The 22,600-nt window shown below is 38.3% G+C and overlaps 3 protein-coding genes across 3 annotated transcripts in view; 2 read left to right on the top strand and 1 right to left on the bottom strand.

The window, feature by feature from the left end:
* The window catches only part of LOC135715910 (uncharacterized), a 58,880-nt gene extending 41,498 nt beyond the window's left edge, over window positions 1-17,382 (top strand). Inside the window, exons 5-6 of the mRNA XM_065238865.1 lie at window positions 15,683-16,882; window positions 16,938-17,382. Coding sequence (XP_065094937.1) covers window positions 15,683-16,882; window positions 16,938-17,354 — 1,617 coding nt within the window. The 3' untranslated portion in view covers window positions 17,355-17,382. The remainder of the gene's footprint in view (window positions 1-15,682; window positions 16,883-16,937) is intronic.
* Window positions 1-20,805, top strand: part of LOC135717002 (uncharacterized) — a 30,501-nt gene extending 9,696 nt beyond the window's left edge. The window contains exons 2-3 of the mRNA XM_065239043.1: window positions 19,411-20,262; window positions 20,323-20,805. Of these exons, the coding sequence (XP_065095115.1) occupies window positions 19,453-20,262; window positions 20,323-20,742 (1,230 nt within the window). The 5' untranslated portion in view covers window positions 19,411-19,452 and the 3' untranslated portion in view covers window positions 20,743-20,805. The remainder of the gene's footprint in view (window positions 1-19,410; window positions 20,263-20,322) is intronic.
* LOC135716953 (G-patch domain and KOW motifs-containing protein) overlaps window positions 1-22,600 on the bottom strand; it is a 103,639-nt gene that overhangs the window by 45,961 nt on the left and 35,078 nt on the right. The gene's annotated exons all lie outside the window — the stretch shown is intronic.

Genomic DNA, 22,600 nt, shown 5'->3' with positions numbered 1-22,600 from the left:
GATATATTTCAGAAACAAAGCAAAGACACTTACACGTGATTCACGGGAGCAAGAAGAATCTCCTTCCAATGATAAAAATGTTCCAACCCGATACAGAACAATCTATCATACGAGGAGATGTCCCAATCAGTGGGGAGAAGAACCCACCTTCAATTCACGAAATGTTAACAACAGGGAGTTGGCAATTCCACTCTCCCCATCTAAATCGGAATCAATCAAGATCCCATCCCTACCCAATTATTTTATATAAATATTATGTTTTCGAAAAATATTAGACTAGCTCAAAATGTTATAATATTTCTGAATCCGAAAATTAGGTCTATCAGTAGTTTATTATAACTTTTTGTTAATATTTCTTCAGCAGCTATATAAATGGTCATTGGTTTCTTCTATAAGATGATATTTTTTCTAGTTCTCAGTAAATACTAAAGTTGTTCTTAACAACATATTACTTAAGTCCATTCAGGGCAATATGAGCACCAGTGATATTTCAAACATTTTCTACTTAAATTCTTCAATTTAGCATTACTCCATTTATAAATATGACTGTATCATGAGAAATCACGTTTTGAAGTAGCTACTTTGGTAAAAAATCAGTCATTCCCAAGACTGAAAAATTATAGCCATAAAAAGGCTGTATTTCTTAAATTTAATTTATTCTACAAAAAGTAATTGTTTGCACCGCTGTTGTATCAACCTTATTTGATGCTGAACGTCAATTTGCTTTGAATTGTTTCATAATTTCTAACTGTTTTCTTGTCTTTGGGTACGACTCGCACGTTGTTGTCGGCGTACCGTTCCTGAGCCATTTTCCCGTAGTGGCAGGAAACAAGGTCTGGTCAAAACAGCGCGAAACGACTGTTTCTTCAAAAAAGGCAACAATCGTTTTTGCAAATATTTGTACAGTATTTTTTTCGAGAACTTTGACAACTTTTTCTGCTTAAACTTATCTTGAACCTGTCCTTTTCCGGTAGCCGTATAAACCCTTGATCTGGGAGCTGCTTGAAATCCGCCTTGACGTATATTTCATCGTTCATTATAACGCATTCAAAATTCTGACGCTGTTCCTTTTGTTTCGACGCCATTTTGACGACTGAATGGAAAATGGCAAAAAATAGAAGCAACATTCCGTACGCACAGATCTACAAAATGAGGGGTGTTCAAGTTTTTTAAATGCATGATTAAAAAAAAATCGCCAAATTTGAGTCGACCAATTTTTGACTGCTCCACCCTTTAAATCTTTTCATGCTAAAACTGGTCATTGTTAGCCCTTCTTAAATCTTCATGAATTCAGAATATTCTTATTTTACCCCAAAGGTTTTATTTCGGTTACAAAAATGAACATTTTTTAAATCTTCTTTCATAAGATTCAACAGTTTACTTTTAATATTACATTTGTATTCATGGTGAAAATAGGGCTTCACACTATCAATTTGGTTATAAATCATTCGAATTTTTCACTGAATTTGGTATCATTAGTGATGATCTTCCACACTTTCCTCTACAGGTAATTTTACGGTTTATAGCCGGAAAACCACAATAACACAATAACAACGGTAATTTCTGACCGCTTCAGCGCTTAAAAGTTACTAATCAATACCACCTCGCTTTTGTTGTGGGCTATCTGCAGCTTCGCTCCATGCATCAGGTTTCCAATCATGTCAACCACCTCGGTCGCCAACATTTCCATCTATTCCAGCGTCTTGCCTGTTATCGTAAGACGACGTCGTCCGCAAAGCCAACGATCTCAACTCGTTTGGGTAGCTTCAGCGTTAGACTGCCGTTTTAAATCACGTTCCAGAGCGTTGGACCAAGGATGGAGCCTTGTGGAATTCCCAGCGCGATCCTAATCGATCTCTGTCCCATATTTGGCTCGTAGATCAGAACCCGGTTCTGGAAGTAGCGTCGGCCTCCCAACTGGAGCTGTTGAACGCATTCTTGACGTCGATCGTTATCACGGCGTAATATCGATCTCCTCTCCACTTCTGTTTCGACGCCTTCTCGGCTCTCTCGACAACTGTCCGAATTGCATCCACTGTTGCTCTTCCTTTTCGAAATCCGAACTGCCTCTCCGACATTCCTTGTTTACTCTCCGTGCATTTCGTCAGTCTGTTTAGGATGATCCTCTCCAAGAGTTTTCCGAGTGTATCTAGCAGGCACTGCTACGAGTTGCTCGTTGGTGACTTCGTCGGTATCTCCCTCTCCTTCTCCATACGATGTAGGTGGCCAGGTCGTTCGATTGTGCTTCGAGAAAAGTCCTTCCACGATGACTTTCAGGTTCTCTAAGCACATTTCAGTGGGCATGACTTGACATCTGATCTTCGTCATCACGACACGGTGTACGTCGTTGGCAGCAGTGTCTCGACCAAGCTCCAGTTGACAGTTTGAACTGCTCTGCTTTATCTCTCGTTTATATGCTCGGAACATTCCTCTACGTTCAAGACCAACAATTGAAATTTTTACAAAATGGAGTTAAGGCCATTTCAATTGTTGATCTTGCGTTCCTCTCTGTCTGCTTCTGTTCTTGCTCTCTGAACACGTCTTCTGGCTCAGAGACAACTAGCGTGGAGGGTGCTAATTGCCTCGTTGCAACAGTAAGCTGGAGGCCGTCTGTTATTCAGCTCCATTTTCCTCGGCATGATCGTGTCACATGCTCTCCCTAACGGTTCTGTCAACTCGTCTTCCACTTCAGGTCACAAGTTCTCGTCCTCTCTACTGCCAAAGGATTCCGTTGGCCGATGCCATATCGGATTGCCTGATGGTCACTATGGGTATATAGTATCCTTCACACACTCTCCAATTCATGTTTTCCACCAGCGACGGACTGCAGTCCGCATAAAGTGACGTCGATAATGGATTCCCGGCCATCTCTGCGAAAAGTGCTGGTGGTGCCTTTATTGAACAGTCTGATTTCCAGCTTCGCCAGAGCTTGCAGAGAATGTGCCCTCTTGCGTTGGTACATCTGGTTCCCCATTCCACTGCCTATGAATTAAAGTCTCCTCCGATGACTAGCGGTCTTCGTCCGATCAGCTCTTCGGTAAGTCCAACCAGCGTCTCGTGGAACTGCTCCATCGTCCATCGGGTGCGTAGCAACTGCATATGAATATTCCGTTAAATTTGGCGATCACGAAACCTTTTTCTGGGGTATGAATGGGGTATCTGCCCATAACTTGTATTGCAGCCATCCCAGCTCTATCCGCCACCTAGTTACCTTTATCGGGAGGGACTCGATACAGCTGTGCAGTGTTACAATAATTGAGGTTTATTTGAGTTACCTCTGTTATTGTTGCGACAAAACAATTAAGGGGGTATTCCCAATCTTTTGCCTTTTTTCGGCCTGTTTTTCAATTAATTTTTTTTCAAGGAAAATGAATAGTAATGCGCCTAACTCTTTGGGATTCTTGTTTATTGAACATTAAAGTTTACAAATAAATTTTTTTCGACATAAAAAAAGACATTATTGACGTCACAAAATGGCGGCAAACAGACCCCTGTTCGCCGCAAACGCCTGGACGGGCGAAGACTTTTCTCTGGAACGGCTTCATCTGAAACAGATTTCGTGATGAAATTAATAATCTGCATAAGATTCTCTGGAGCTTCTCCCGTTGGCAGCAAAAAATCTTGCAAATTAACAAAATGGCGGCCATATGAAAAAACAGGCGATTTTTAGCCCGCTTTTTTGCAGCTTTAAGGTGCTTCAAACAATGTTAAATGTTAATATTTTTGGCTGAAAGTGGGAGAAGCTCCAAAGAATTTAATAAGGAACAAAATGCGCAAAGATTCAAGTCAATATCTCTTATAGTTTCTGAGAAAAATCTTCGCCCGATAAAAAAAATGTGGTTTCGAGAAAAACGCGTTTAAAGTTTTGACTTTAGGTAAAACCATTTGGGGGTTCTTACCATTAGTCAGCTATGCCTGGACACCGAATTCGCTGATCGGAAAACGGCTTGGGGGGATGAAAGTATATAGTCTAAAGTACAAAAAAACGTGATAAAAAAAAATTTGATTTTTTGAAAAAAAAGATCGGGAATACCCCCTTAAGTGTTATTTGGAGCGAAATGCTTGAGATCAACCAAAAAGTTCAGCGAAATCTTCAGGCTGACCGGGAAAAAATAGCTGACAAATTCGGGCGTAGACAAAATCGGAAAAGAACTGTAGCTTGAAAACCAAGGCCGCTGCGATTTTGACGTCTTCGTAAGAGTTTTTTTTTTTACTTTTTAACAAACACTAATTCTCCAGAATGAATTATTTCATAGGCATAGCCAGGAGGCAACTGACCCCCCCTAACTCAGCCGCATTTTTTTTATATTTTACATGTATCTAGAAAAAAGTTTAAATTTAGTCAACTTTTTTTTATGTTTATCTTCTACATTTGTATGAGTTTCCGAATTAGATTGAAGTTAGATTCATTATTTCAGTTAACTCGAAAAAAAGCAACGAATATTTTTTTTTTGATAATTACAGACTCTTCATGATTCTTGGTTTTTGTTGAAGGACTGAGAATTACTATTCAGATGTTAAAATTTTAAAATATGTAGTTCTTTAAATCCAATTTGTAACTTTGAATTTTTCCTCTTCCATAAAACTCCAATGCCTCTTAAACTTTCGCAAGAATCTGACATATTGAAATATTTTCAAAGTTCTTATAAGGGGCTGTTCATAAACTACGTAGATAGTTTGGGGGGGAGGTTGACTATTATCCACGGCCCATATAAATTTAAAAAATTTTGTATGAACAATTGTCTACGCAGGGGGAGGAGGGGGTCAAGAATCCAAAAAAAAAACTGTCTACGTAGTTTATGAACAGCCCCTAATTAGCTTGTTTTTAAACAGTCTGGCACTTCAAAGACATTTTAAGCTCGAGAGATAATTTCAATGGGTTCTTAATAAATATTAGGGAATTTTAAGGAGAACCCTTGTAACATTCTAAGAAGAATTTTAATAAAGTTCGGATGAAATTTTCAGGAGTGTTCTGAGGAAAGTTTCAAGATAACTATTAGCAAACTTCAATAGCAGGTTGGAGGTAACTTTGAAAAGGTTTCTGAAAATGCTTATAGGTAAATCTGATGAAATTCCCAGAGGAACTGTAACGAATATAACAAGAGTATTTCATACATAGAATAAACTGAAGTGCGAGGTTTCATGAGAATACCGACAATACTGTAGAGTGAATTTCAAAAAATTCAGTAGATGGTGAAAGATTGAAGGGAATTCCAATTAGAATACAAATTGTTTCTATAGTGTGTCAGAAATTTTACTTGTGAATATTTTTTTTTTAAAATCATCACAATTGGGTGGAAAACAAAAATAAATTGTCGATTTTTAAGACTTTTGTGAACTTTTTTCCAGGATGGTCTAAAAATGATCATAAATGGGTCTTTCCAGCTCAAGTGGGCACAGAATTATAAAAAGTTGTGGTCGATGTCACCGATTTGAGCCAAACTTGTCCAAAACGCTTATTTTAGCATTCTGAACAAAGGTTTTTATTTATTTTACTCTATATAAAGTATCTACGATCCTTCTGGGCTACAACCCTGGATTTTCGAGATGTTTAAAAAAAATTCAACTCTCAGAAGAGATTACTCCACAAACAAATAAGCTATTCCGTGATCTTAGAACGTTAATTTAAAGTTTTTTTTTTTAATGTAGATTCACATTTTGTTTTTGTTATAGTAACTACAGTAAACAGACTGATTACCGGCAGGTATCAAAATTATCGAGAAATGGCCTATTTCCACCATGGTCGGGATTTATTATTTCTTGATATTTTGGGTTCAAATTTTCACCACACTTTGGAAAACTCTTCTACTAGATGTGTTTCGAAGGACAAATGATTTGGACAAATAGTTTTTGAGATATGAACAGATGAGTGAGTGGTAGTTTTGAACTATTCTGGTGGAAAATCAATGCTATTTAATATAGTTATAGTAGTTACTATAGCAAAAACAAAATATGGGTACACATATAAGAATCTACATTAAAAAACCTTCAAATTGACGTTCTAAGATCACGAATAGCTTATTCTGACAAATGTTTTTTTTTTAAATTTTAATAATACAGGGTTGTAGCCGAGAGGGATCTAGGCATTTCAGAGCAAAACAAAAAATGTATTTGTTCAGAATGCCAAAATATGCGTTTTGGCCAAGTTTGGCTCAAATCGGTGACATGTACCCACTTGAGCTGGAATGACCCAAGTAGCATTTTTTTATCTAATCCTAACCCATACTTTAAGAAAAGTCTAAACTTGAAAAATGTTTCGAACAAATGTTCAAGTTAATGATGATTATTGAAAAACTGCTATCGAATAAAATGGTAGATCTCTACATAGTCTAAGTTTTCAAACATAATTTGGTATGTTGTAAAAGATAAATAGATTAGATGAGATGAGTAATTGGGAATGTCTTCGATAAAATAAGAAATTTTTGAGTATTGAACGTTCACATCTTTATAATTATACGTTCATTGTAAATTTTAATTAATTAGGGATACTAGAGATGTTCTATCATTTTGCTTATGCTTAATTGCCGGAGTGTAAAATTTTCTAAATGTTAATTGTTTAGAGTTGATCATATGGAAAAAAATAAAAGAACTATTGCAAGGTTACGATCCTGTTATAAGTCATCAGTGCCAAGTACTCAACACCACTGAAGAATTCATCTTTTATCTACGAGTTATATACTAATCAATAGGTACTAAAAATAGGCAGGTATCCACTGCCATGCCAAAATTTACCTAAACAGGTACCTAAATTCAGTCTCCAACAGGTAGAGGCATGCTACGATGTGTTGTTTTAGGTAGCATGCTAAAGAGTCTGGAGTATCCGTTTCCTTGATCTCTATTAAGCAATCGATTTGGGTTAGCGACTGGAAGTCAATTTTTATTTGTTATGTGCGACAGTTAGAAGATACTGAGAGGTTAGCACATATCATCGACAAGAGACGTGCGTGTGAGAAAATTTGCGAAAAAAATCTAAGGGCACCGGTGGGATTCGAACCCACAATTCCCATTCAGTACACGGGTGCATTGCCAATTATACAACGGTGGACCTATGGTCTACGGATGTATTTGGCTAATGACATATGAGTTTCGAATCCGTTTCCCTCCCTTAGTCTTTTTGCGCAAGCGTTCTCAATACACAACAATCGTCTATTACCGACGATATGTGCTTGTACCGCAACCACTCAGTATCGGTCGATGTGAACAAACACAACTCGTCTCTGTTCTACATCACACATGTTGGATACGGGATGTCCACATAACAAATAAAAATTGACTTCCAGTCGCTAACCCAAATCGAAAATTAATTTGATGATAAATCATCACTATGGCCCGGTGGTCGGAGGTGAGGCCAGCAGCTCATTGCTCTATTCATACTGCATTGGTCCGCAGGATATTAATGTTTTCCTTAGTCAAATTGTGCCCCTTTGTAACGATATGTTCTGTAACCTGCAACTAACCTTCACCACATGGTTCACAGGATGCAAACTCTTCCTCTTAGCGATACAGGCAAATCAAAGGAAATAGCTCAAAGTAGCTTGAGAATAAATCCAGAACATCTTCGAAGGAATTCGGAAAATAAATTCAGGAGGGTTCGCCAAACAAATTAGGAGAAGAAATCTAAGGAATTTGTGAGAAGAAATGCCCATGAATTTTTAGTAGACTTTCAGTGTGAGTAGAATTCCAAGGGAAGGAGTGAGATGCAAAAGGAAGTCTGAAATGAGTTCAATGAATGTTCGGAGAATTTTTCCAAAGGGTTTCTAATTGTGGAGAATTTCAAGATAATTCCGAGGAAAACTAAAAGAAAATTGAATTCGGAGGATAGCTTTGTTGAAATGTTGAGGAATATTTCAATGATAATAGGAATGGACTATTCTGAGGCCTTCAGAACTAAGTGAAAGTTCCCAAATTTTTCCAACAGTCAATGAAACTGCCTTGAAGTTCTTTTGTAGTTTGAGAAACTAGCCGGATGCTCAGAATACTTTTCATCAAATTCTTAAGCTTCCCTGATCTTTATAGGACTTCCTAAAGCTTCCTCAATGTTTCCAACGATAATGGATCTCCTCTAAACGTTTAACAATTCGCTGAAGTTCTCTCAACTTCTCTGAGGTTCTTTGTTCTTTTGTGAAATTCGCAAAATTTCTCTAACGTTTTAGCAGTTCTCATGAACCTTGTAGTACTGCGCTGAATTTAATTGAACCGCCCTAAAAATGTTTAAGCTTCAGAGAGCTTCTGAACGTATGCGAAGACCTCAATTTACTTTTTAACGTCTCTGAAGTTATCTGAAAATCTGGGAACTGCTTTCAACTTCCCACTAATTATCTGAAACTAAAGGAACTGGCCTCCCCAATGTTCATAAAAATTCCTGAAGTTCGCGGATCTCTCCTTAAGCTCCATACATTTCTATGAAGTTCTAGAAATGTTTGTGAAGACCACTGTTCTTCTGTGAAGTTTTCGAAGTTTTTCTACATTTCTGGAACTTTTGTGCTACAGCAATTTTCATGAAATTAGACCGAAATAATTAATATAGTTTTATGATTTTCATTGAAGTTCACAATATTTTTTTTGAAGTTCATTAAACTTCCCTTAAATTATCGACACTAATTTGAAACTTCTTCAATAGTCTAGACTTTCCTGGGGGTATTTAAACTACCTAAACGATTATTGAATTTCCTTAAAGTTCGCTAGACTGTATTATTCAGTATTTTTTAAGAACCCGCAACTTTACTGAAATTAAATTATTTGCCTTAAAGCTTCGAAAATTTCCCTTAAGTATTATAGACATTATAAAAGCTCACTAATTTTCACTGAACTTATCAGTGGCTACCTGAAGTTCTCTTAATTTGTTTAATAATCCGGCTGACGCTTCTGACGTTTTCGGATGAATCATAAAATTTATGGAATACCACACCATTCCACGGAACTCCTTGTAAGTCTCTGCAAATTTGCTTAAGTTAATGGGATTATTATGAAACTATAAGTAAGATAATTTTATTTAGAAAAATGAATAGACATCCTGTAGATAGAGAAAGACGATTAAACGCCCAAAGCAAAGAATGATAAATCTTGAAATAAATTCACACTAAAAAGAAAAAAGAAAATAGTGACTGATTACAAGAAAAAGTGACTTTAGTGACTTCCCTAATAAAAATTGTATGGTTAATTTGCTTAACGACGTGTTCTGGGTATCATCCAAACCATTTGTGGAATAGTTCAATGATTTGGGTTATCGTTCGTTTATGGTTATTTTTTATTAGGGTTGGCCTTAAAAAAAGAGACTTTTTAGTGACTGGCTTGAAAAAAGTGACAAAGTCACCAAAAAGTAGCTCGCTACCAGCCCTGTAATGTTAATGAGCATGATTCCCGTCATCTTTATCAATAATTTGAATGAGATAACATGCAACTTGTTACTGTGAAAATTCTTGGGAATATTAAATAAAAATGTTGTTAGGGGTTTCTAGGGAACTTAAAAAGATCCGGGTGTAGAAAATCAGAGGATTGTAAGACTTAAAACTAGCTTAATTTTAATAAGACTAGACAAAAACTTCAAACTTGAAGACAATAATCCCTAGAGTTTTGAAAGGTTCTGACACCCTGGATACATGATTTATAAACATGTTGTATTTTTATACAAATTCATAAAATACCGTTGACATATGCTTAAGTATGACTGAAAATTCAGTTTTGTGTTAAACGACTATCGATCTAGTAATCCATACGGTATAATAGTGTTCGGTATAATGGTGTTCAGCTAATCGGCGTCTAACCTAATTCTCCATTAAACATTGTTTGTTACCCTTCCCCCTCCCCTCTAATTCGAAACCTGGCTACGGCCTTGATTATTTAAAAGTTACATTTTGATAAACTGCTGTTCAATGGCTCGCTTTAGAGTTATTAATATCGTTCTGTTAGATTGCATTCCTGGACTTCTTTGTAATGTTGGCTGCTGAGCAGTTTATGGAGCATTTCAAAAGAATACAATCTTCTTAGTTCATAATAACTAATTATGATTAGTATAGAGAGCAAACTTTCTGCAGATCATTACAGCGAACGGCTAGAATGATGAGAACAAAAAGTTCACTTTTCCCTTAGTAATTTCCATATAAACTTCAAAGGACCAATGCAGTATGAGTTCCCATCTAAATTAGCTCAAATGTTGGGAAAATTACCACGACCTGACCCCAGTCCGCATCGTGCTTGCCGTGCGGATCTATTTGCTTTTTGCTTAAGGAAGTGTTACTACTACCTAAAGCTACAACAAATTTAAACAGCACTTTTCAGTGCTCAACCTGTAAAAATTTTCTACCTTGTTCAACTCCTCTTTTTCCTCTTCGATCCTTGTTTGGACCCTACCCGAGGTAATCCTTCTTGGATATCGATTTGGAAAATTCCTCTTCGATCCTTCAGATTCTTATAGTAATCTGCTTGGAAGTCGATTTGGATAAAAAAATTACTGCCGCCATGGCGCCTAAACGCAAAAGAAAGGGGCAAACTCTTGACCCCCCTTCTGAAGAAATTAATTTGAGTAATCAATTTGATTTGCTCACGGATGATGAGAATGATCCATCATCCAAGAAAAATTCTAGTAAACTTTCCCGGCTTAATGCCAAGAAGGAAAAGATTCCCCCTATTGTGATAACCACTACCGATTTCCATGCTCTTCGCATGGAACTTTTGAATTTCGTGAAAGTTAAGTTTTCACTACAAATTGGACGTCGGGGTGAATGCCGTGTATTGGCTGAAACCTTGGACGGATTTAAATGTCTTCTCAAGTATCTTACTGAGAAGAAGCACAAATTTTTTACTTACGACACCAAAACTGAACGTGTGTTCAAGGTTGTCATGAAAGGACTGCCCAGTGGTGAATCCCTGGATCAGATCAAAGATGAGCTGGCAAAATTACTTGGAGTTGTGCCACTCCAAGTAATCAAAATGAAAATGAAATCCCGTCCTGGCGATTCGCGCAACGGGATTTCTAATGATTTTTATTTAGTTCACTTCAAGTCTAGTGAACTAAACAACCTTAAGGCCTTAGAAAAAGCTAACCTTATACTCCATGTCCGAGTGAAGTGGGAACACTTCAGGAAGACTGGAGGAAATTTTCAAAACCTCACTCAGTGCCGTAAGTGCCAGGGATGGGGTCACGGAACTAAAAATTGCTACATGCCAGCTAAATGCATGAATTGTGGTGATTCCTCTCACGCAAAGGACGACTGTCCTGTGAAGGAAGATCCTAAGAAATTTAAATGTTCAAATTGTGGTGAAAACCACAAATCCAATTTTTGGGAATGTAAGACTCGCAAAGCGATCCTACAATCTCGTTCTAACCGCCAGGTAGGAAACGCTCCACGTTTCCGACCAGGTACAAATTCCTCTGCTGTTAACAACGGTCAGCGAGGAACAAATTCTACATTCGTACCCGTAGGTACAAATATCACCCCTGCTTCAAATGTTTCATCTGTACCTACTCCTCTCGCTGCTAACAATGTTCAGCGAGTTAATGGAGTTACCTATGCTGCTATTGCAGCGGGTAGAAATCAAAATACTAACCAACGTTCTAACGGAAATTTTGACAATTTTGACTTAGGAAGCATTACTGCTCCTAAAATGGAATTTTTACAGAATTCATTAATTGACATGATTTCTGATATGCTTAAATCTAACTCCATGTTTGATGCTATTCAAACTGGAGTAAAATTTGCTAATAATATTGTCATGACTTTAAAATTCAGTAATGGATTTTAAAGCATTAAACATTTTAAATTGGAATGCTCGATCTCTTAAAGATAATGAAGACGAGCTATTTAACTTTTTGAGAGTTCATAACGTGCATATTGCCGTTATAACTGAAACGTTCCTTAAACCTGACCATAAGGTTAAGAAGGACGCAAATTACTTGATTTATAGAAATGATCGTCTTGATGGACCCTGTGGTGGCGTTGCCATCATTATTCATAGACGAATCAAGCATAAAATTCTTTCTTCATTTGAAACCAAAGTTTTTGAAACTTTGGGAGTTTCTGTTGAAACAAAATTTGGACAACTTACGTTTATAGCTGCCTATTTGCCATTCCAATGCGTAGGCCAGCAAAAGAATTTTCTCAAGGGTGACCTCCAGAAACTTACCCGTCATAGGTCTAAATTCTTCATTATTGGTGATTTTAATGCAAAACACCGCTCATGGAATAATGCTCAAAGCAATTCCAATGGTAATATTCTGTTTGATGATTGTTCTGCAGGTTATTACACTATTCAATATCCAAACAGCCCAACATGCTTTTCTTCTGCAAGAAATCCCTCAACTATTGATTTGGTCTTAACTGATTCATGTCATCTTTGTAGCCAATTGGTTACCCATGCTGACTTCGGTTCTGATCACCTTCCAGTAACTTTTGAAATATCCCAAGAAATAATTTCTAATCCCAACAGCTTTACTTTCAATTACCATAGGGCTGATTGGGAGCAATATCGAACATTTATGGAATATAACTTCGATCCAAACATTCCTTTGCAAACCAAAGATGAAATTAATTATGCTCTTGAATCTCTGACTACCTCTATAGTTGAAGCAAGAGCTGCCTCAGTACCAAAATGCGAGGTTAAATTCGATTCAATTATAATAGACGATGATCTTCAGCTCTTGATCCGTCTTAAAAATGTCCGTAGGAGACAATTTCAAAGAACACGCGATCCTGCCATGAAAGTTATCTGGCGGGATTTGCAAAAACAAATTAAAAAGCGATTCTCTGCCCTGAGGAACAAAACTTTTGAAAGTAATGTTTCTAAATTAGACCCGAGTTCCAAACCCTTTTGGAAACTCACAAAAATTTTGAAAAAACCTCAAAAGCCAATTCCAGCGCTTAAAGAAGGTGGTAAAATTTTGATCACAAATTTGGAAAAAGCTCAGAAACTTGCTAAGCAATTCGAGAGTTCCCATAATTTCAGTTTGGGTCTTACTAGTCCTATTGAGAATCAGGTTGCTCGGGATTTTCTGAATATTTTCTCTCGGGAAAATATTTTTGATGATTCCTGGGGGACTGATTTGGACGAAGTAAGGTCTATAACTAAAAAGTTTCAAAATATGAAAGCTCCAGGTGATGATGGAATTTTCTATATCCTCATCAAAAAACTCCCAGAGAGTACCTTGTCTTTCCTGGTAAAATTATTTAACAGATGTTTCCATTTGGCATACTTTCCTGATAAATGGAAAAATGCTAAAGTTGTTCCAATTTTGAAGCCGGATAAAAATCCAGCTGAAGCTTCTAGCTACCGCCCAATAAGTTTGCTTTCTTCAATTAGTAAACTTTTTGAAAAAATAATTTTGAATAGAATGATGCTTCACATCAATACGAACTCAATTTTTGCAGATGAGCAGTTTGGATTTCGCCATGGGCATTCAACTTCTCATCAACTCTTGAGAGTTACCAATTTAATTCGTTCAAACAAATCTGAAGGCCACTCAACTGGAGTTGCTCTTCTAGACATAGAAAAAGCATTCGACAGTGTTTGGCATGAAGGTTTGATTGCTAAATTGAAAAAGTTTAATTTTCCACTTTACATTATGAAATTAGTTCAAAATTATTTAACTGACAGAACTCTGCAGGTAAATTATCAAAATTCCAAATCTAATCGACTACCTGTTAGAGCAGGAGTTCCTCAGGGTAGCATTCTTGGGCCTATATTGTATAACATTTTCACTTCGGACCTCCCTGATTTGCCTCAGGGTTGCCACAAATCTTTGTTCGCTGATGACACAGGCATTTCCGCTAAAGGAAGAAGTCTTCGTGTTATTTGCAGCAGACTGCAGAAAAGTTTAGATATTTTCTCTTCTTATTTACAAAAATGGAAGATTTCTCCCAACGCTTCCAAAACTCAACTTATAATATTTCCACATAAGCCTAGAGCTTCGTTTTTGAAACCTAGTAGTAGTCACATAGTCACTATGAACGGAGTTCCAATTTCCTGGTCAAACCAAGTGAAATATCTTGGATTAATACTTGACCAAAAATTAACTTTTAAAGATCACATTGAGGGCATTCAAGCCAAATGTAACAAATATATAAAATGTTTGTATCCTCTTATAAACAGGAAATCCAAACTTTGCCTGACGAATAAACTTCTAATATTTAAACAAGTTTTTAGACCGGCCATGCTTTACGCTGTGCCAATATGGTCTAGTTGTTGCACTACCAGGAAAAAAGCACTTCAAAGAATTCAGAACAAAATTCTGAAGATGATTTTGAAGTTGCCTCCCTGGTACAGTACTACCGAAGTACATAGAATTTCGAATGTTGAGACTTTAGCACAAATGTCCAACAAAATAATTAATAATTTCCGGCAAAAATCGTTACAATCCTCAATTGCAACGATTAATTCCCTTTATACTTAGATAAGATTTAGTTTTAGTTATTTAGTTTTAAGCTATCAATTGTTATACTGACATGCAGGTTTAAAAAACCTGTTTAAAATACTGAATTGCCAAGACAGGAACAATGTAAAAACACTTAGATATATATCATAACAATTAAGGCTGGTACGTTACTGCAGTAACTGGAGCACCTAGGTTAAAAATGAAATGTAATTTATTTTGAATTTGGAACAAATAAAGAGTTAAAAAAAAAAAAAATAAAAAAAAAAAAAAAAAAAAAAGCGTGGGGGGTGGTAGACCTTTGTTGTTTAATCACACCAACGAAAACAAAACACTCGCGGTGATATGAAGTGATTACCACGACCTGACTTGAAATCGATTAAGCTTGTTGGACCAAAATCGATATTTTAAACCACTCTAATATACACAGACACACATTTTCTCTGCTTTGAAAGTTGATACCTTTTTCTTGAAAAAGGGAAAATTGATTCAATAATTCTGGTTTAGAAAAGTTTTCACAAATATTAGTCATAAGTAAAATGATCGAAAAAAATCCCAATTTAGTCAGTTTCCCGTTTTTGTCAGCCTGAAATTTGAGAAAATCGGAAAACCACTGTATCTTGCAGATGAATGAGAGGGATTTGAAATTACAGCTATGTGAAATTATAAAAAGCTAAAAATCTGATGCGTGGAGGGGCTGACAAAATCAGATCATTACTGTAATCCCATTACAGTTTGAGCTGATAATTCAAACGCACTGCTACAAGATTTAGAAGCAGGGGCCTCCCTTAGCTCAGTCGGCAAAGACGCAGCTACAAAGCAAGACCATGCTAGCTGGGTTCGATGCCTGGTTTGTCTAGAAAGTTTTGAGGCTGAAAAATTTCTCGGCTTTCCTGGGCATAACTAGAGTATGATTGTACTTGATGCATGCTAATTTTGATGTGGCCGTAAAAGTAAGTACATTAAACGTAAAATTTCAATCGGCTTATCAGGCTTGATACTATACTTTCCATTTACGTAAACTTGTTTTTTTTTCAAACTAGGTTTTCGAGACATTCAAACCAAAAATTTTCTATTGAAAATTTTCAAATCCTAAATTCTGCACCCTTTGCAAATTTGACAATAATGAGTAATCTTACTCATCACCGCCGTTTAAAACATGGATTCACATTCAGGAAAGTTACAAATCGATAACGGGCAAAAATCACTGCGATAAGATTGGGAAATTGCAAAAAAATCGCGCAACGTTTTATCGTAGAGTTAAGAATCGCCGACCGGGAGTTATCTTTCCGCAGTCGACCGATATCCGTGGTTTAGCGAACAGCACTAGCAGCAATGTCGGAAGCAACACAGCCGAAGCCAATCTCAGCGATGGAACACACCTCGATGGTTTCATCGGAGGTTCAACCTCCGGAGTGGGAGTCACCGGATGCCACTAGCGGTTCATTTACGTTGAACCATGCCCAGCACGCCGAGGAAGGTGCCATCTCCGGTCATGGTTCGTTTGTGCTGAGAGAAGAGGAACCGATCATTATGGAAACCCCAGGCGCTGGTGAGGATGGCTCTTTTGTACTGAAAGATGACGTACCGATAGTTTCGACGGAGGAGGACGTTACGGCAGGTGATGGATCTTTCGTCCTGAAGGAAGCAGTTCCAATCGTTACGGAAACTGAAAACGATGGATCGTTCGTATTGAACGAAGAGGTACCCATCATAGATAACGCTCCCGCCGACTTTCCAGCGTTCATCGAAGAGTCGATAGCGAGCATAGCTCCACATGAGGGCTTCACGCCAGGAGAGTTTACAATTACGATCGACAGGCTCTCCGACTGCGAAGGTTTAATCGGTGAGATTCACAAGGCTACCATCACGGAAGGCGAGCGTGAGTTGGATGTGATCTGCAAGATTCCTCCGCTGGATCCCGTGAGAAGACAACAGTTCAATTCGATAGCTCTGTTCGAAAGGGAGGTCAACGTGTACTCCAACCTGCTACCGACTATGCTTGAGTTCCAACGGGAAAGAGGAGTTACCGAAGAGCTGAACGACGGATTCTTCAATATACCAAGGTGCTATCAGACCCATTTCGATGCGGAAAGTGAACAGGCATTGATTCTTATAGAAGATCTGCGCAATAGAGAGTTCAGCATGTGGAACAAGCTGGAGCCGATCAACTTCGAGCATGCGCGTTTGCTGTTGATCCAGCTGGGACGATTCCACGCGCTGTCGCTAGCGATGAAGGAACAACGACCGGACCTGTTCGAAGCATTCAAAGTACCGGACATGATGGTTCCGGCCATGGAGCTGAATGAACAGCTGATGGCAATGTTTACATCGGCGCTGGACGCTGCGATTTCCGTACTGGATCCATCCGAGGAGAGAGCCCGCTGGAAGATGGAAGGTTTGAGGAACGATTTCTTCGCTTCACTTCAGAGTTGCGTCGATCCAGAGCGTGCGGAGCCGTTTGCAGTACTGAATCATGGCGATTGCTGGACGAGAAACCTCATGTACCGCTATCAGGTAAGTGATTGATACATTTGGCATACATTCTGCGTATTAATCCGACTCGTTGTAGGAGGGAGCTCCACGTGAGGTTCTTCTTCTGGACTGGCAGCTGATCCGGTATGGATCTCCGGCTCTGGATTTGCTGTATTTCATATTCTGCTGTACCGATGAAGTCGTCCGCGAGAAACACTACGACGAAATGATTCGCATCTACTACACTGCTCTGAAGGATCTACTGGAGAAGTTGGGAAGCGAAGCCATGGACCTGTTCCCTCTGACGGCTCTGCTGCGGCAGCTGAAGACATTCGGCAAGTTTGCCGTAATCATGTCCGCTATGGACATTCCGATACTTTGTACCGATACAGCCAACGTGCAGAGTCACGGGGACGCTGCTTCTGCGTTTGCGGCTTCGCCCGAGGCACAACAGCGCTACGGTTATCGCATGGGAGGCGTGATTCGTGATGCGATTAAATATGGATATTTGTAGAAATGGAAAAATAAATGATAATATCGAAGATTTGCGTTATCTATGGCCAGCCATAATCTTACCGGGATTCAGTAGCACACGAGGCACCATGATGGACGTGAACGAGTAATGTTTCGGGGCAAAAGTTAATACTAGCGAATTGTAATGTAAGAGGCCGTCCAAAAACCATGTGGATGTACCCCTCCCACCTAAATTATGTTCTAATACAAATCATGAGTTTTGTCACTTCTTTCAACACTGCGCTTAATTAAAGTAAATTTACAAAACAACAAATTTGTGGGTCAAAGTTTTAATTTATTTGATAAGGCTCAATCGAATTAATTTTACAGAGCCGAGGATTCTTGTTCACTTTACAATACATCTTAAAACTATAGTGGAAAGGTACAACACAATAAACACTATATCTTCAGCTATCCAATAAGTCTCCTCCATCAGAACGGGAACTGCTTCCAGTGGTTTCATTGTATGACAGTATCACCAACGGGGGGCAGAGCTTTTCCATTGCAGCAATGGACGCAAAACGTGGTCAGCACTCACACACTCATCACGAAAAGGTTGCTTTCTACAGTCGACGACACATCGACCGAAAGAACTGCTGATGAAGAACAATAAGGAGAACCACACAATGGTTACAGCCGAGTTAACAGACGATCACGTGACACACATTGAGAGTGGTCTGCTTTTGTCGACAGCCTAATGAACACTGGTTTTTCAATAAATGTTAGCACTAAAACGTCACTTCGGATCGAAGCGACGGATCGAAAAAGTTGTATAGAAAGTAAAGTAATTCTGGAAAAAATATAAACGGTCACTTTTTTAAATTGAGTAAAAATTAAAAAAAAACATGTAAAAACTGCAATATCTCAAACTATATCTTTCAATATTTATATTTTTAATAGCAAATGCAAACTTTGGGAACATTTAAACACATGTACTGTACACTTGAAAGTTTAAAAATTATTGAACATCAACTTTTGGTCATATTTTTAAACTTCTTGTTAACTAGCTTTGTATATATTTTTGCACAGAGCAAAAAGTAAAAATACTAATAGGTCAGGTTCAACGTTTTTTGTCAATTTTCAAGTGTCTATGGTTGCAAATATTTTAAAGGTTTGCAATTTTAATGAACTTTAAAAAATAAAAACTAAATGAAGATATATTTATTGAGATATTTGAATTTTAACACTTTTTATGATTGTTTACTCAAAGTTACTATGAAAATACCATTTATATTTTTTCCAGAAAGACTTTATTTTTCTCTACAACCATGTCGCAGACGTCATTTCGATCAGAAGCGAAGTTTTCGTGCTAAAATTTATTAAAAAAATACAAAGACGCCATCTTGGAAAAAAAATCAACTTTCAACATGACCGAACTTTTGTGAAAATGTGAATGATTGCTCACACAATTATGCAATGTATAATGCAACACGCAGAAAGTCGAGTTTCGTCTTTTCTCAGCAGTAGAGCGAATCATGTGAGAAACTGAAAGAATATGAAAAACGTTCTCCCCGAATGCAAACTAAAAAAATGGTAGATTCAAACTGAATGATTTAGATATAATATCTGTCGAGATGAATCTCTTTAATAGAGATTAAACATTAGTGAGAAATTGTTTTTGGCTTAGGTTTCCCAAATTTGGATCAACTTCATCTGCTAAAACATAGCTAAAACAGTTTAAAGCTGGGAAGAAAATGATTGATTGACCGCTTAACTGTTACAAATAAATGCACTTGAAAGCGACTCAGCAATTAGCCACATTAGGCCTAGCTGTAAATTTTAGCTCGATTCTGCGATCAACGGATAAATACGCAATACGTCTACTAAACACTATAGGTTAATTTAGAGGGTTATGCTACATGTCACCAAGCAATTAACAAGAATGCACGCATTTTCGAAAATTACCAACAGGTGTCACTGTTTCAAGCCAAAGAAAAAGCTTCTTTCTTCGTTCAATATATAGCACGCCTAACACACCCCACAGCTGCTTGAAATCATTCGATTGATAAAAAAAGTACCCAGATTAGATAAGAACTTCTTTCCATTTTCACTTACAGCTGGTACCCAATCAACCGCCAGTCGTAGCGCAGCAAGTTACCATGTCTGAATCATCGAAAGAGTCTCAACCGGTCCTGCCGGAGTACGTTCGGCAATCGGCCGTCCGGGCGGCCATCAAGCTTGGCTTTACGCCCGACCAATTCCATGTATCGTACGAGGCCGGGTCCTGCTGTGACGGGTTGGTTGGTGAAATCCACCGGGTGATCATCGCCGAAGGCGGTCGCAGGGAGGATCTGTTTTGCAAAATACCCCCGCTGAACGCAGCCCGTCGAGAGCAGTTTAACTCGATGATCCTGTTTGAGAGGGAGATTCTTCTGTATTCAACCGTTCTGCCGGCCATGTTCGAGTTCCAGCGGGAGAAAGGAATCTGTGAAGCGGAAGGGTTCTTCAATGTACCCAAGTGCTACCTGACGTTGTTCGATGCTGAGAACGACGAGTCGGTGATCCTGATGGAGAATCTACGCAACAAGGGTTACCGTATGGGTAACAAGTTGGAACTGGTGGACTACGACCATGCTCGGCTTGTGATGACCCATTTGGGACGATTACATGGTCTGTCGTTAGCCCTGAGGGATCAGAAACCAGAGCTGTTCGCGAAATTCAAGCTACCCGACGTAATAGTCCCAGCCATTAAGGCCAGCGAACAGATGGTAGCCATGTTTGGCGACGCCTTGGAGAATGCAATATCCTTGCTGGGTCCCGAGGAAGAGACGGAGCGATCGAAAATGGAGGCTTTGAAAGTGGATCATATAGCAGCCTTGGAGACCTGCTTGGACGGATCGCGAGCTGAACCGTACGCCGTAATGAACCATGGCGATTGCTGGACCAACAACATCATGTATGGATACAAGGTAAGCGTAGTATTTCGGGATTGAAACCCGTTCGTTAACTGAAATCTACATACATTCCAGGACGGAAAACCAACCGAACTGGCGTTAATTGACTGGCAACTGGCTCGCTGCGCGTCTCCTGCCCTAGATGTTCTGTATTTCCTGTTCTGTTGTGCCGACGCTACTTTCCGGGAGAAGCACTTTGACGAGATGCTCGAGGTCTATCATACCTCATTGACGGAACTGCTAGAGCGGCTGGGAAGCGATCCGAATGAGCTGTTCCCATTCTCTGCCCTTCAGGAGCAGTTGAAAACCTTTGCAAACTTTGCCATCATCATGGCCGCTTTTGATGTACCAATACTGTGTACGGATCCGGCGGAGATGCCCAATTTAAATGGGGACTTGGCGGAGGGGTTTGCAGCGTCACCTGAAGCACAGATGCGGTACGCCCACCGGATGGGAGGTATCATTCGAGACGCTGTAAAGTATGGTTATCTGTAGTGTAGGATGCAGTGCGAAATTAAAGTGACAATCGGCGACATGGAGATTGATTGATGAACGAGTGTTCATGTGATTTCAAACGTATCACTGCCTTCAACTAATCCCACGAGCAACGGTGATTAATTTTAACGAGAATCGGAAGCTCTGCTAATGAGCTTCTGAATGATTTCAATTCTATTGCACAATATTTGAAATTCAACACCCAAAATTGGAGATGTGCCTTCATAGGACATTCTGCTTCAATCTGCAGCTAGAAAAAAAAATATTTTATATTTACTGCATTTTGTAGAAGAGAACACTTCCCGAGCAAAGTCGGATATCAAAATACTATCAAAATGATATCAAATTATGATTTTGAAATCATGTTGATAACATATTTTGATATGCTATTTTTTAATTTCGGTTGAATTCGAATTTTCGATATCGTCAAAATGTTTCTATGTTTTAACAATCTTGAAAAGTTCGCTCAGAATCCTATACAAGATTTTTATGAAATGTTCTCAAATTTCCTTTAGAATCATTTCTCTCCACAGAATGCTGTTCAGAGTGTCTCCAAACTAAATTATAGGTTCTCTCTGAGAGTCCCTTGAACATTTATTATAACATTTCAGAACACTCCGAAAAAATCGAAGAATTCATCCTAAGATTAGCTTCGAAAGAATTCACTGATGCTTCCTTTTATACTTATATTTAAAATTGGCCTGAATTTTCCTTTGCAGTTCACTTCAGAATTTTCTTACCATTCTGCTCATAATTATCTTGGAGCTCTCCTCTAAATTTTCCTGAAAATTAGGCTAGAATTCTCCTTAGAATTCTCTAGAAATTCTTCACGAGATGCCCTTGGAATTGATTTCGGAATTCTCATAAAACTCTTCTCAGAATTCCTTAAGAATTTGATACCCTTGGTATTTATTGCTGGATTTGCGTGTAACTCTCTTGAGAATTAACTTGAAGTTCTAGGAATTTCCTCGGAATTGTACCACAACTCTTTTAAAATTCTTCTCAGACCTTATTTGGGATATTCATTAGAAAAGGGCCTGGAATCCTCTTCACAGTCGTCATGAAATTTCCTACAGATGATTCTACTCTGAACACACACTATGACTTGGTGTTTTAATCAAAACTCTTGTTATTTTTCTATGAAATACATTGTTGTTATCTCCAGATTTATTTCTAGAATCTCTTAATAGTATGCTGAAAATTCAGCTCAAGGATCTTGAAATTGTTCAACGGTGCAGAATCTTATTTTTGCCCGGTTTTTCGTCGAAATTCACCAGATTTTTCCGGTTATTTCAGATCTCCGACTGCTCCCGGAAATCCCTTGAAATTTTCTTCAGAATTCCTTTGGAAATATAATTGGAATTCGATTCACTTGGAATTCTTCTCATAATTGACTTAGAACCATACTTTGAATTTCCTTTAAATCTCTTCAGACCTCCTTTCGAATTCTATTCAGAATTCCTTTGAAACTCTCATTAGACTTCCATTGCAATCCTCTTCAAAATTCACCTGATTTTTTCTTTTCGCTATCCCCAAGGAATTATCATCAGGATTACCGAGCAGTTGTACTTAGGACAAACGTGGAATTCTTCTACGAATTCACCAGGATATTTTCTCAAAAATAACGTGCCATTTCCTTAACATTTTCTTTGTCCTTAAAATTCATCTGAGTTGCTCAACAATATCCCTCTGAAGTTCTGAAATTATGTAGAAATTCTGCTCAGAACTAGCCTGGTATTCTTGGAAATGTATTCCAAACTCTATTGGAAATCTCCTTAGCATTCTCTGGAATTGTTTTCAAAAATTTCATTGAATTCCCTTGAGAATTCTATGAGCGTAAGCTGGTGATCAAAGCAGA

This window comes from Ochlerotatus camptorhynchus, unplaced genomic scaffold, assembly GCF_037179485.1.
Source record: "Ochlerotatus camptorhynchus isolate MF236.1 unplaced genomic scaffold, CSIRO-AGI_Acam_v1.1 ptg000046l, whole genome shotgun sequence".
Taxonomy (NCBI): domain Eukaryota; kingdom Metazoa; phylum Arthropoda; class Insecta; order Diptera; family Culicidae; genus Ochlerotatus; species Ochlerotatus camptorhynchus.
This window is presented reverse-complemented; position numbering and strand designations above follow the sequence as displayed.